The 13,543-nt window shown below is 44.1% G+C and overlaps 1 protein-coding gene across 1 annotated transcript in view; it reads right to left on the bottom strand.

Moving 5' to 3' along the window:
• Window positions 1-12,967, bottom strand: part of LOC130113216 (amyloid beta precursor protein binding family B member 2) — a 42,442-nt gene extending 29,475 nt beyond the window's left edge. The window contains exons 1-5 of the mRNA XM_056280775.1: window positions 12,808-12,967; window positions 7,670-8,973; window positions 6,360-6,565; window positions 5,787-5,924; window positions 603-688 (exon numbers count right to left, since the gene is read on the bottom strand). Of these exons, the coding sequence (XP_056136750.1) occupies window positions 603-688; window positions 5,787-5,924; window positions 6,360-6,565; window positions 7,670-8,942 (1,703 nt within the window). The 5' untranslated portion in view covers window positions 8,943-8,973; window positions 12,808-12,967. The remainder of the gene's footprint in view (window positions 1-602; window positions 689-5,786; window positions 5,925-6,359; window positions 6,566-7,669; window positions 8,974-12,807) is intronic.
• Between the last annotated feature and the right edge of the window lie 576 nt (window positions 12,968-13,543).

The raw sequence follows: 13,543 nt of genomic DNA, 5'->3' as shown, positions 1-13,543 counted from the left end.
TTCTACATCTCTTAAACTACCCATGGCCTCTAAAATCTAAGCTGAAACCCTGGTACACAAAGCTGTGAAGAGATCCGTGCCCTCATACATTTGGGGCCTAGATCAGCTAAGCAAATCAGTCTTTGCTCTATTTTTTTTTCTTCCACTATCTGCCCTTTGGCTCTCCTTCCTCAGTATCAGAGAGTTTATCACTCCCTGTGGCCCTGACTCTTGTGCCTCATGGCTCCCGGCTGGCCACGTGACCCTTCCACTCCATCCAAAGCAGAAGAGTTACCTCCCCCCCCTTTTACACAGGCTGTAGGCTGAAAACTAACTTACTTCATCACTCTCTAAACTGAATGACATCACCTCTCTAATCACTACAGTTGCTCTCAGAAAGTACTATCGCTCCTTAACTTTTAATTTTTTTTTCTCTAGCAAACAGCTCTTATGTGACCACTCAAAAGTCATATGAGGATGCTGAGGACACTAAGCCCCCAGCCATTAACAATCCTTATTTTTGGTTTGCTTGTCATTTCTGTAATCTAGATTTTGTTTTCTGTTCTTTGCACTCGCTTTAAGTCTTGTACAGTTTTTAAATGTAAATATGTGTTTGATCCTACTTCAGTTTCAATGAGGCGTATCGTAAGGTGGCTCCTTCAAAAGCCTTCAGACTTGGGTCTGGGTACACTGGGTAATCTTTCAACTCCTACAGAGAGAAAGAGAAAGAGAGAGAGACAGAGAGAGAGAGCGATGGAAAAAGAGTGCGATATTAAAAGAGTGAGATAGATAGATCGAGAGCGTGAGAGAGATAGCGATAGATAGAGGGAGAAAGATAGAATGAGAAAGATAGATAGTCAAGTCAAATTAATTTTATTTGTATAGCCCAATATCACAAATTTGCCTCAAGGGGCTTTACAGCAACACAATATCCTGTCCTTAGACCCTTGCATCGGATAACGAATAACTCCCTAAAAAAAACAACCCCTTTAACAGGGAGAAAAAAAATAGGAAGAAACTTCAGAGAGAGCAACAGAGGAGGGCTTGCTCTCCCAAGATGGACAATGTGCAATGGATGTTGTGTTTACACACTTTACAGAGTACAACATTGAAAGAGGACAACAGAATTATAATGGAATTATAAAATGTACAAAGAATATTGAGATAGATAGATAGATAGAGAGAGAGAGAGAGAGAGAGAGAGAGAGAGAGAGAGAGAGAGAGAGAGAGAGAGAGAGAGAGAGAGAGAGAGAGAGAGAGAGAGAGAAAGATAAATAGAAAGAGATAGATATATAGCTAGCTAGTTAGCTAGATAGATAGATAGATAGATACACTACCGTTCAAAAGTTTGGGATCACCCAAACAATTTCGTGTTTTCCATGAAAAGTCACACTTATTCACCACCATATGTTGTGAAATGAATAGAAAATAGAGTCAAGACATTGACAAGGTTAGAAATAATGATTTGTATTTGAAATAAGATTTTTTTTACATCAAACTTTGCTTTCGTCAAAGAATCCTCCATTTGCAGCAATTACAGCATTGCAGACCTTTGGCATTCTAGCTGTTAATTTGTTGAGGTAATCTGGAGAAATTGCACCCCACGCTTCCAGAAGCAGCTCCCACAAGTTGGATTGGTTGGATGGGCACTTCTTTGAGCAGATTGAGTTTCTGGAGCATCACATTTGTGGGGTCAATTAAACGCTCAAAATGGCCAGAAAAAGAGAACTTTCATCTGAAACTCGACAGTCTATTCTTGTTCTTAGAAATGAAGGCTATTCCATGCGAGAAATTGCTAAGAAATTGAAGATTTCCTACACCGGTGTGTACTACTCCCTTCAGAGGACAGCACAAACAGGCTCTAACAGGTACTATTTAATGAAGATGCCAGTTGGGGACCTGTGAGGCGTCTGTTTCTCAAACTAGAGACTCTAATGTACTTATCTTCTTGCTCAGTTGTGCAACGCGGCCTCCCACTTCTTTTTCTACTCTGGTTAGAGCCTGTTTGTGCTGTCCTCTGAAGGGAGTAGTACACACTGGTGTAGGAAATCTTCAATTTCTTAGCAATTTCTCGCATGGAATAGCCTTCATTTCTAAGAACAAGAATAGACTGTCGAGTTTCAGATGAAAGTTCTCTTTTTCTGGCCATTTTGAGCGTTTAATTGACCCCACAAATGTGATGCTCCAGAAACTCAATCTGCTCAAAGAAGTGCCCATCCAACCAATCCAACTTGTGGGAGCTGCTTCTGGAAACGTGGGGTGCAATTTCTCCAGATTACCTCAACAAATTAACAGCAAGAATGCCAAAGGTCTGCAATGCTGTAATTGCTGCAAATGGAGGATTCTTTGACGAAAGCAAAGTTTGATGTAAAAAAAATCTTATTTCAAATACAAATCATTATTTCTAACCTTGTCAATGTCTTGACTCTATTTTCTATTCATTTCACAACATATGGTGGTGAATAAGTGTGACTTTTCATGGAAAACACAAAATTGTTTGGGTGATCCCAAACTTTTGAACGGTAGTGTATATAGAGGGAAAGAGTGAGAAAGAGATAGATATAGATAAAGTGAGAAAGAAAGAGTGCGGTAGGTCATCAGTAAAAGGTTAAAACAGGGAAATATTAACATGAATCTTAACAGATTTCACCTGAATATAATCTTTGAAACATGTTGAACGGATATTACAGGACATCGTGTTTATCCAATATAGACATTCATCTCTATATTGGATTTCAGATTATGCACTGGTCAGAGGATGTCTGCTCATTTCAATGAAAGCACATAACACACTGTCCAACAAGCACGACTTCAAAGGCAAAACACACGCTGAGGGAGAGTCACATCTACATGTGGGCATGAAACAGATCAAGGGTCCCCAACCTTTTTTGCACAGTGGACCGATTTAACATTGACAATATTCTGGCGGACCAGAGGAGGGGCGAGGGTGACTTAATAACGATCAGAATATAGGTATCAACAGTATCATAACATTTAAAGTAATGTTTGGATATTAAACACAGAGCATTTTTTCCTCGCATTAACATAACATACATATAACAACATTGCAACTCACCAATATCACTGAATCAGTGGGAGCCCTGGGCTTGTTTCCCTGCAGCAAGACGGTGCAATCGAGGGGTGATGGGAGACAGTGACACCCGAAGGGTGTTTCTTATGTCCAGTCTATTCCGCAATTTTGTTTTTGTTGCATTCATTACAGAAAACTCCGCTTCATAGAGATATGGTGTTGGAAATGGAAGGGAAGTTTTCAGTGCATGGGGGCTATCTCAGGATATTCAGCCTTGACTTTGATCCAGAATGTCGGCAGAGATGTTACGTCAAACATACTTCTCAGCCCACTGTCATTTGAAAGCTCGAGGAGTTGATCTGCTTCCCTTGCTGACATGGACGAGTTGCTGGGGACATTCATAAATGGGTCACAGATCCATTCCTTTACATTTCTTGGGTCATCTGCGGTTGGCAAGTAATGCTCAAATTCTGTTGATGGCGAAGCCAGGTGATCGCGCACCAGCTGGGGGAGGACGGTGCAGCCTCAGTCTCTCCCAAAAACCTTAGCTAATGTTTGGAACGTGTCAAATATGCCCCTGTCCACTCGCCGTCCCCACAGTTCCAGTTTGGATTTGAATGCAGACACTTTATCTGCCAACTTGAAGACAGTTGTCATTCTCCACTGAAGTGACAAATTGAGTTCATTGAGGAGGTTGAAGATGTCACACAGATAAGCAAATTTTGTTATCCACTCCTCGTCACTGAAGTGTGCTGCCAGTGGTGACTTTTTTTTCTGGAAATAAATCTCTGTAGCAGCTCTCTCAACTCAAAAACCCTGGCCAGGGATCTCCCCCTTGAGAACCACCAGACTTCAGTGTGTAAGAGAAGGCATATGTGCTCTGCGTCCATTTCCTCGCAAAGCTGCTCAAACATGACGTGAGTTAAGGGCATTTGCTTTGATGTGATTGATAATTTTAATAACGTCACTCAATACGCTGTTCAGATCAGGTGACATTTTGCAGCTTGCCAGCATTTCTCTGTGTATCACACAGTGTGTAGACTGGCATTCAGGAGCAACCTCTTTGACTTGGGTAGTGAAACCAGACAGCCGTCCAGTCATAGCTGCGGCCCCATCTGTGCATATTCCAACACAGAATGACCAGTCCAGTTTGCCGGACATGTAGTCATCCGAAGACTTGGAACCGTTCTGCCCCAGTTGTGTTAGCTGGCAGCGACAGAGCACACAACATATCCTCATGCACATCGTCTTGAAATATATATCGCACATAAACCAGCAGTATTGCCTTGTTGTCGACATTGGTAGACTCATCGACCTGGATAGCATACCATGGTGACTCATTAAGTCGCTCCAACAAGTGTGCTTCTATGTCCTCCACTATTTCATCAATTTTCCTTGAAACTGTGGTATCTGAAAGAGGAACCTTTGCCACCTTGTTAGCTGCAGTTTCTCCCAACAGTTCATGGTACATGTCCTTGGCAGCAGGCAGAATCAATTCTTCGCTGAAAGTGAAAGGCTTCTTAGCCTTAGCAATACCACTAGCCACTAAGTACGATGCTCTCAGACCAGCAGCACTTGTAAGAGGTGGTGGCTCTCAGCACTTGCTTCTGCCCCACTTGCTCGCATTGTTTTCGCTCAAAGAACTCCACGGGTTTGTCTTGTAAGTGCACGGTGCTTGGACTCAATGTGCCGAAACAGTTTTAAGGGCTTCATTGCCTCATTAGACAACTTGTCTCCACATATCAAACACAGGGGGGTCGGAGCATGTGAGTCACCAGTCGCAATAAAGCTGTATTTTAGATACGACTGATCGTATTTCCTATTGAAGGAAGCTCTTTTTTTTTTTTGCTTTCTCGGCCTCTGCTGTCTCTGCGTTATCATCGTCATTAGACCTTATATCTCCCCTACCCCTTCCAAAGAAACGCTCAAGCGACGTTTGTTTTTTACCAGTACTCATGGTAGCTAACTAGCTGCTAGTAGCGAGTTGACTGAGTGCGTCTCTGAGTTATGAAGTTAGTTACAATTGGTCTGCTGAATGCCACGTGAATGAGTGATAAAATTACATCATCGTACACATTTCAACAAGTATCCGTTTCAAATTAAAAGCTCTCTAGCATTACATGGCTGGACCAGGCTTTTATTTGAATATTGTATATCATATTGTTTCCTTGTGGCCTGGTAGCAAATGCTTTGCGGGCCGGTGCCGGTCCGTGGCCCGGTGGTTGGGGACACCTGAAGTGGATGACTCATTTTGTAGATACCTTGACAGAAACCATAGCAAATATAGGAATATCTGCAGATGATGTCAATGAAAAATTATACAAAGCTTTCTTTGGGTGTAACAGGTGAAATGGTCATTCCACAAGTACACAAAACGGGTATCAAATTATTTTTCCGTGGGCCATTTGTGTTATTTATCACAGATTATAATTTTGGTTGCAGGGTTTCTAATTCAAACAGAGAGCCCTTCAAATAAACAACTATTGATATTAGTTTGTCCTAAAATTGAAAGAAAAATTTGAATTTTTAAGGTTTTTTAACAATGTTATTTAACCCCCACCCCTCACACACACACACACACACACACACACATCAATAAAGCAGGAATCGTTTCTTTGGGAACAGGTGACATTAGTATCAAATGTTGCACTGAAATTAAAATCATATGCAATGTAGCTGGCTGCATTTGATTATGTATTCTTAATAAGAGCAACCCTTTTAATAAGTAGAATTTCTAACAGGATGATCAAGTATTTTCATCATAGTTGGGACTTACACTGGCTGTACAGGTGGTGTTAACCTCCTGTCCAAGTAAAGTGATATCATTTGAAGGGGTGGAGGAAGAGGATGGGGATGAGCCAGAGGGAGAGGGGACAGGCTCCACGGAGCTGTCAGATATCAGGCTACTGGGCCTCTGCGAAGAGAGAGAGAGCGAGAGATAGATAGATAGATAGATAGATAGATAGATAGATAGATAGATAGATAGATAGATAGATAGATAGATAGATAGATAGATAGATAGATAGATAGATAGATAGATAGATAGATAGATAGATAGATAGATAGATAGATAGATAGATAGATAGATAGATAGAAGAGAGTTTCAAAGAAGGAAAAATGTTTGGAAAAAGGGAAAAGTAAGCCGGCAGGCAGACAGACAGACCAGACATCATATCAAAGAAAGCTGTCCATTCCTCCGAATTAAGCATTTTCTTGTTTTTGACAGTACAAATCAAGAATGGGCATGCGTACCTGCATACTAGTAATAGTACTGACATGTTTGAATGAGTTTGGTCTCATATACGTCTCTTTCTGTCCTAGTATATTCATTCTGTGTGGATCGTCTCACCTCACTGGGAGGTCTGAGGGAGTCCTGCAACTCCAGGTTGGGGTCAGGCTCAGGGTCGGGCTCATTGCTGGGTAGTGTGTGTTGGTTGCCAGTGTCAACCGGCCGGTGGTACTGAGTGGTGCCAGTTGGGACATGCCAGAAATAAACCTCTGATGAGTCTGAGACCTTACGCCAGCCTGGTGGCAAGTTCCCGTCACCCCACACATCTGCTAGGGGAGGAGAGGGATAAGTGTTTACAGACAAATGTACACAAAAGCACATATGCACATCACAGTATGTGGGCACACAAGTAGAAATCATGCAGCACATGCATACAATGTTGCACACATATAGCCTACATATGCATGAATAAACATAAACATAAATACACACACAAAGAACACCTATGTAACAGTACAGCATGTGGGCACACAAGTATAGCAGATTTGATGTAACACATGCATACAATCTTGCACACACACACACCCTTGCGTGCGTGCATGCACACACGCACGCACGCACACACACACACAGCCAAGATATGCACACATAAGCACAAAGAAGTACACACAAACACACACACACGCACAAAGAACATCTAACACCACAGGATATGGGCAAACAAATACATATGATGCAACACACATGCACAAACTCTTCCACACACATGTAGAGCCTTGATATGCACCCATTAATACAAACACAAATACACACACAGACAAAACAGACACACGCACATGCACACACATACATACATATACACACACAAACAAGCACACACAAAGCGGTGGACAGGCTAAATTTCAGATATGGTCATCCTGTCCCTACTTACTTTCTGTTGTCATAGCAACTCCCAGGCTCATCCCTTATAGGAGGACCCAGAGGACATAAGCCTCTCTCACACACAACTCCTTCTCGTAGCTTCCCCTCCTCCCTCTCCTCATCTCATGCTCCTCCTTTACCATCCTTATATTTCCCTTTCTGCCCCAATATCCTCCATCTCTCTCTTTCTTTGCCCTATTTTGCCATCGCTGTTTTCTAGATTTTTTTCCCTATCTTTTCTTTACGTCTACCCTTCTCTCCTTCTCTACTCAATCTGGGCAGTAAAGGCCCTCTTGAGAGGCATACTGGTTTCAGCAGTTTTGCTGCGGTGACTGTTTGTTTAAGAAGAGGCTTTTGGAAAATTTCCAGATCAGACAGAATGATATATATTGGGGGGGGGGGGGTAGGAATGAAAGGACGGCAAAACAGAGGCATGATCAGAGACAAGCACAGATATGTAAATATTTGGGCAGTAAGATCAGATGAAGACAAACACACACACATACAACCTGTCTCCTGTGGAGTCTGAGGAGAGGGTGTTTCCTGGGACAGGGTGGTCCAGCTGGAGTCTTCATCCTCTGAAGGAGTTTCGGGGGCCAGCTCCATTTTAAAGCCCACTTTAGGAACCCCTTGTTCTGGATCAGGGTCTGCCGGGGCAGGAGGGGCCTGAGGCCTGATAGGAGTGTTTCTCTCCCCACCTCTGCTCTGTTTAGGGGATGAAGGTGGGTACTGTTGCAGGAACTGGTTCTCATTGTTTGGATGCAGCTCCACTTTGATCACCCTGGGCTGGGCACTCCGGGCTGGCTTCGCTGGGCTACCCAGCCCACGTGGACTTTGCTGAACCTGGCCACATAGCTGTTCTTTGCTCTGAACTGGTGACTGGTTCTGGAGGTGTTTGTGGTTGTCTGACACCCATTCTGGGCTGCTGGAAGAAGATGAAGAGGTGGCAGAGAGGGGGGCCTCCACCACCACTGGTAGTAAGGGCTGGATCGGTGTTGGCTCATCTTCTTCTTCCTCCTCCTCCTCTTCCATCACCACCTCTACTTCCTCCTTCTCATCCTGAGAAGGCTGCTTGGTGCAGGGCTTCTCCTCCTCCTGGCTCTCCCGTTCCTTAGCAGAGCTGGCCTGCTCTTTCTCTGGGGACAGCTGCAGCTTGTTCTCTTCCCTTTCTTCCTTTTTTCCCCAGTTGAGGTCCAAATCCAAGCTTTTCTCATGGCACCCCAGGAAGCTCTTGGTCCTTCTGCGGAACGGGGGCAACTGTGAGTTGTCTTTCCCCCTATCGAGCCAATCAGAGCGAGCAATACTGATGATGTCATTGTGACTTTTGCCCTCTGTGATGGCCTTGCTCAGTTCAAGCTGTTGGCTCTCTGCCCGTCTCTGCATGTTGGCTCCATTCTTGGCCAGTTTGGGGTTGGTTGTATTGAAGGGAGAAGAGGAGGAGGAAGAGTAGAGAGCGGAGCTGGAGGAGGACTTGGTAGGGAGGCCTCTCCCTCTGGTTGAGGATTGGTTTTTGGGAGGCTGTGCTAGGTTGTCACAAAGCCCCATGGCACTTCTCACACTGGTCATGGCGTATCTCTGACGACTCTTTGGCAAGGTGGCTGAACCTCCAGTTTCCAGGTCTACCGACTCCTTGATGACATCACGTCCCAGCAGCTGGTTGTAGGAGGAGCGTAGGCTGAGGGAGGTGGGAGGGTTAGTGGAAGGGCCGCTGCGGTTGGCCAATCCCACATTGGAGGGGGAGGAGCCAGAACGAGACAGGGGAGGAGTTTGGACAGACATCATGACTGACAGGGAAAACACAGGAGAGAGAGACCTGGGAAAGGAGGAGATGTATGCAATGTAAGCATTTAAGCAATATGAAAACAAGTGTGTGTAAATGCACACACATTTTCAAATGAGAAGAATACATACCTCTCTCTCTCTCTTGCTCTCACCTCAACTACTGCAATTCCCTCTATGTAGGAATCAGTCAGTCAGCCCTATCTCGCCTACAGCTGGTTCAAAATACAGCAGTGAGACTCCTCACTGGTACCAAGAAGAGAGACCACATCTCCTCTGTACTAGCCTCCCTTCACTCGTTACCAGTGACGATCAGAAGTGATTTTAAGATTCTTTCACTTTTTTAAAGCACTGCATGGAGTGGAACCAGGCTACATCTGAACTGCTCACCCCCATTCTACCTGCAGACCCCTTACACCTGCTGACCAATCACCGTTCTTCATTCCACACACCCAGTTAAAAACCAAAGGTGATTCAGTATTTTCAGTTGTCGGCCTTAAATTGTGGAATAGTTTGCCATTAATAACTAGATCTTCCCCTTCCATTGATGTTTTTAAAACCCATCTAAAGACCCATCCCTTTTCATTAGCCTCTTAATTGTCATCATGACGACATGCCTGGCCACTCTCTGGCTTTTATTTGTTGTTTGTACAATGCTGCTTGTGCTATACCAAGATGTGCTATGCTTTTATCGCATTACTTATATCCTCTTATTTATGTCTGTGTTTTTATTTGATCATTCCTGTGTTTTTATTTGATTGTAATCATTTTAATCTCTCTGTAAAGCACTTTGGTCAACGTTTGATGTTTGTAAATGTGCTCTATAAATAAACTGACTTGACTCGACTATTTTCTTCCTTCTCAAGGGCACCAATGTCACAAACGAGTGAAATCCTCCATTTATCCTGCACAATGACAGTCGAACCAAACCTAGCCTGAGTTTACCAGTCCCCCATGTGTGATGTTGAATTAACAGGCAGGCCGGGCATCATCTGTTACCATGGCTCTTAAAGGCATTAAACCTCTTGACTGTTGTCCTTTCTACCAACTGGTCAATCAGCCACACAGGCTTTTGTTGGTGTATTGTGATGCGGCACTACATCCTCTTCAGTCACACACAATAAGATGATAATGTTGAACTGTTGAAGGTATGCATCAACACCAGTTAATCCGGGTTGTGTTTTCCTGATGATGGCAGAGGCACGGATTATAGATGTATTCTCATCCAGGAGGGACCACCCAAAGACAAGACTAAGGACTGAGCCGTCTGTGGGGAGAGGAAGTGGCAGCCAGCTCCTGCTAACTAGCTTGCTATGTCTCTCTTTATTTGAAATGAAATGAAAGCCACTTTGTTTGACATTATATTTTTACAATGAATTTGTCTTCTGCATTTAACCCATCCTATTGTATAGGAGCAGGGGGCAGCTGCAGCACCTGGGGACCAACTCCAGTTCTTCTTTCCATTGTCTTGATCAGGGGCACAGACAGGAATAGTAACCCTAACATGCATGTCTTTATGATGGTGGGAGGAAACCGGAGCACCAGAAAGAAACCCATGCAGACACAGAGAGAACATGCAAACTCCACACAGATAGGACCTGGGATGGCCTGGGGTTTGAACCCAGGACCTTCTTGCTGTGAGGCAACAGTGCTAACCACTGGGCCACCATACTATATCTCTGGGTGTATCAGCCCTGTGCCAATGGGTACAGATGGATGAGTAGAAAATCTGAGGCAATGAGAGAGAATCATTATTCCCAAGGCAAGGCGCAAATATAGAGATTGTGTTGCCTTCAGTTCTGGTTTTTGTACAAACTATTTTGGCTAAAGCGCTGTGGAAAGCCTGTAAACTTGGACACACTATGTCAGCGCCTGACACAAACAGGTAGGCAAAACATTCTCACGCACTCATACGCAAGCACACGCAATTCAGACACACACGCACACAACCCAATCTAACCATCATCATCAGGTCCTTTCTCTGAAATATGGAAAACACACACTCAGCAGATTTCCTACTGATATGAGATCCTGGGAAAGAAGATATGGGATATTGGAGAGAGCAGAATCACTGGACAGTGCATTTTTTTCCTTTTTTATTTTTTATCCTGTGGGTCCCCTATCCACTCCCTTCTCTCTGAGAGGCTGTTGAATTGTTTCCCCGCCAGTGAGTGAAACAGCAACAACCAGTTAGTGCTGAATCTGCTTTCGTGTTACAAGCCTAGGAACGCCACAGTGGGTCAGAAACAAAGACAGACGGCATTAACAGGTAAAACCTACCTACACCCCCCCTCATTAAAAAAGCAATCATTCTCGGATGTTTACTTTGCCTTGAGCTGTTGACACTAAGCATCAGGGCTACTACATTGCAGGAGTTCAGAACCTTGACCGCCCCACAGTACAGCGAAGCTGACAAGGTGCAGGAAAACAGCACATTAAAACCAGCAGTCCCTCCATTACTACGTGTTAGTTAAGGAGTCAGCCATAAGATTTAAGAGATAGCAGCTATGCTCATCCATCCCTGGCATTGCAGGTCTCCATTACTTTAAACAAAGTGGAGCAAACAGAGAGCGAGAGAGAGAGAGAGAGAGAGAGAGAGAGAGAGAGAGAGAGAGAGAGAGAGAGAGAGAGAGAGAGAGAGAGAGAGAGCAGAGAAGAAGAGAACGAGTGTTATTAGAGAGATAGTGAGGAGAATGACACAGCAGTTTCAGTGACAGGACACTAGGTACAGGCAACACAACGAGGTAGTTAAAACTGTTGTCTTCAATGAATCTGTTGTTCTCCCAGAACCGCAGGTCGTTTGTGAGAAACACAAGATCTCCCCACGGTGTCACGGGGACGGCAGCAACCTGTGCCCTTATGTCAGCTAAACAACTCCGTTATCCGTTTCCACCATCTTTATCTGGATGCTGAACCCTGTTGTACCGTAGCACATCTTGTCTGTTCTCCTTTCGCCGTGCAAATTTGTGCACCCCCTTAGAAGTAAAAACCTTATAGTCAATCAATCAATCAATCAATCAAGTTGCATTTTATATAGCGCTTTTCTAGCTGCAACAGAAAACAGATATGAGCTACAGAACGTCTGCTGGTAGCCTAAGGCTTTCTTTGTATGATTATCAGGGGCATATCATGATATTTGTTGACAGAAAAAGTAGACTTTTCCGTCTCAATTTTTGGTGTAAACATTAATTTTCATCGCAGCAAAATCTGGTCGGAAGTTATTTAAAAAAAACCTGGTTTTTTTATAGAGGCCGAGGCATGCATATGTAGGCTTGGACTGAATACGTGACACTGTTGACTCTAAATTAAAAAGGCCTATAGACAACAAAGAGACATTTCGCTTAAAATAATTATCTCAACAAGATATCCTGTATACTACAAAGACCAATTAATTCCCGACTGGCTGCAACAGGCCGTGGCCTACCCGTAAGGAAGTACCATGTTTTGTCAACTTATCCTCACTCCATAATAAACCGGCTGGTCCTCGCAAAACTCTCGACTCGTTTTTCGTGCAGCTGGCTACGAAACGGACAGATGAGAGCCGAGGCGAGGGAGAAAAACCAAGTTGGAAAAGTCAAAGCTCAACGATGTCATGGGCGGAGTATTACTAAGCCCCTTGTTTCTTGCTGCCTCCCGCCTAAAAGGTTGGAGGCTACTTCTCTCCACAACAAGTCGATGTCTGCAACGAATCTACCGTATAGCAAGGGGGGGGAGTGAATACAGGGAGGTGTCAGTTATCTTGAAGCTGTCAATATCGCAACAGACGCAGTAAATCTGCCTGGTGTCTCCTATCTAGCATCTCCCCTCCGCCGCCGCACTGGGAGGGGAGAGCGGGCACATCGACAAGCGTTTATTTACATCCACTCACCGCTTTGGACAGCTTCGGCTTTTTTTTTGCGCCACCGTTCCCACGACGACACTGTTGTGAACACAGTCAAAGTGACAGCCGCTTTTAAGAGCAAGTCCACCCGTATTGGATCACATCATCATCATCATAATCACCCTCCCAGCTCTCCTTTCCCGTGCGGATGCCGCTGCCGCTGCAGTTACCTTGCGCTTCCTCTCTGCGTCACCGCCTCCCCGAAGCGCCGCGTCGCGGTGGAGACGCTCACCGCCCAATCAGGACGGTGGACGCAACACGCTCTGCACGAGACGCAGGCGTAATAAAATGCAATATTTCACGACTTCGATAATGAAAATCACACATCATCGCAGGCTTACGTCATGTAGGCTACCAGGCTGAATAAATGGTTCAGATAGTGGTTCCAGCAAATCCCACACTTAGCCCGCACCCACACGTCTCCAATGTATGCAAGAACCGACTTCCAGCATTAACAAAAGGGTAAGCCGTTTTTAGCCTTTAATCTCTCTTTGTATATCACAAATCCAGTTTCACAAGGAGAAATATCCATTTGGGATAGCGGAATCTTAACTACAATCGTTATAATCCAATTTTTTACAAGTTAAAATACATTTTTTATATCAGTTCTACTTTAACAAGTTGCAATGCCATCTGTTGATAGGCTTGAGAAATTCAAATCTTAATAGTTTTCATTTTCTTTGATCATTACCTATAATGTTTTATCTGTGCACTTTGACATAAT

Source organism: Lampris incognitus, chromosome 1 (assembly GCF_029633865.1).
Source record: "Lampris incognitus isolate fLamInc1 chromosome 1, fLamInc1.hap2, whole genome shotgun sequence".
In the NCBI taxonomy this organism is placed as follows: Eukaryota; Metazoa; Chordata; class Actinopteri; order Lampriformes; family Lampridae; genus Lampris; species Lampris incognitus.
Note: the sequence above shows the minus strand (reverse complement) of the source record. Positions and strands in the feature narration are given on the sequence as shown.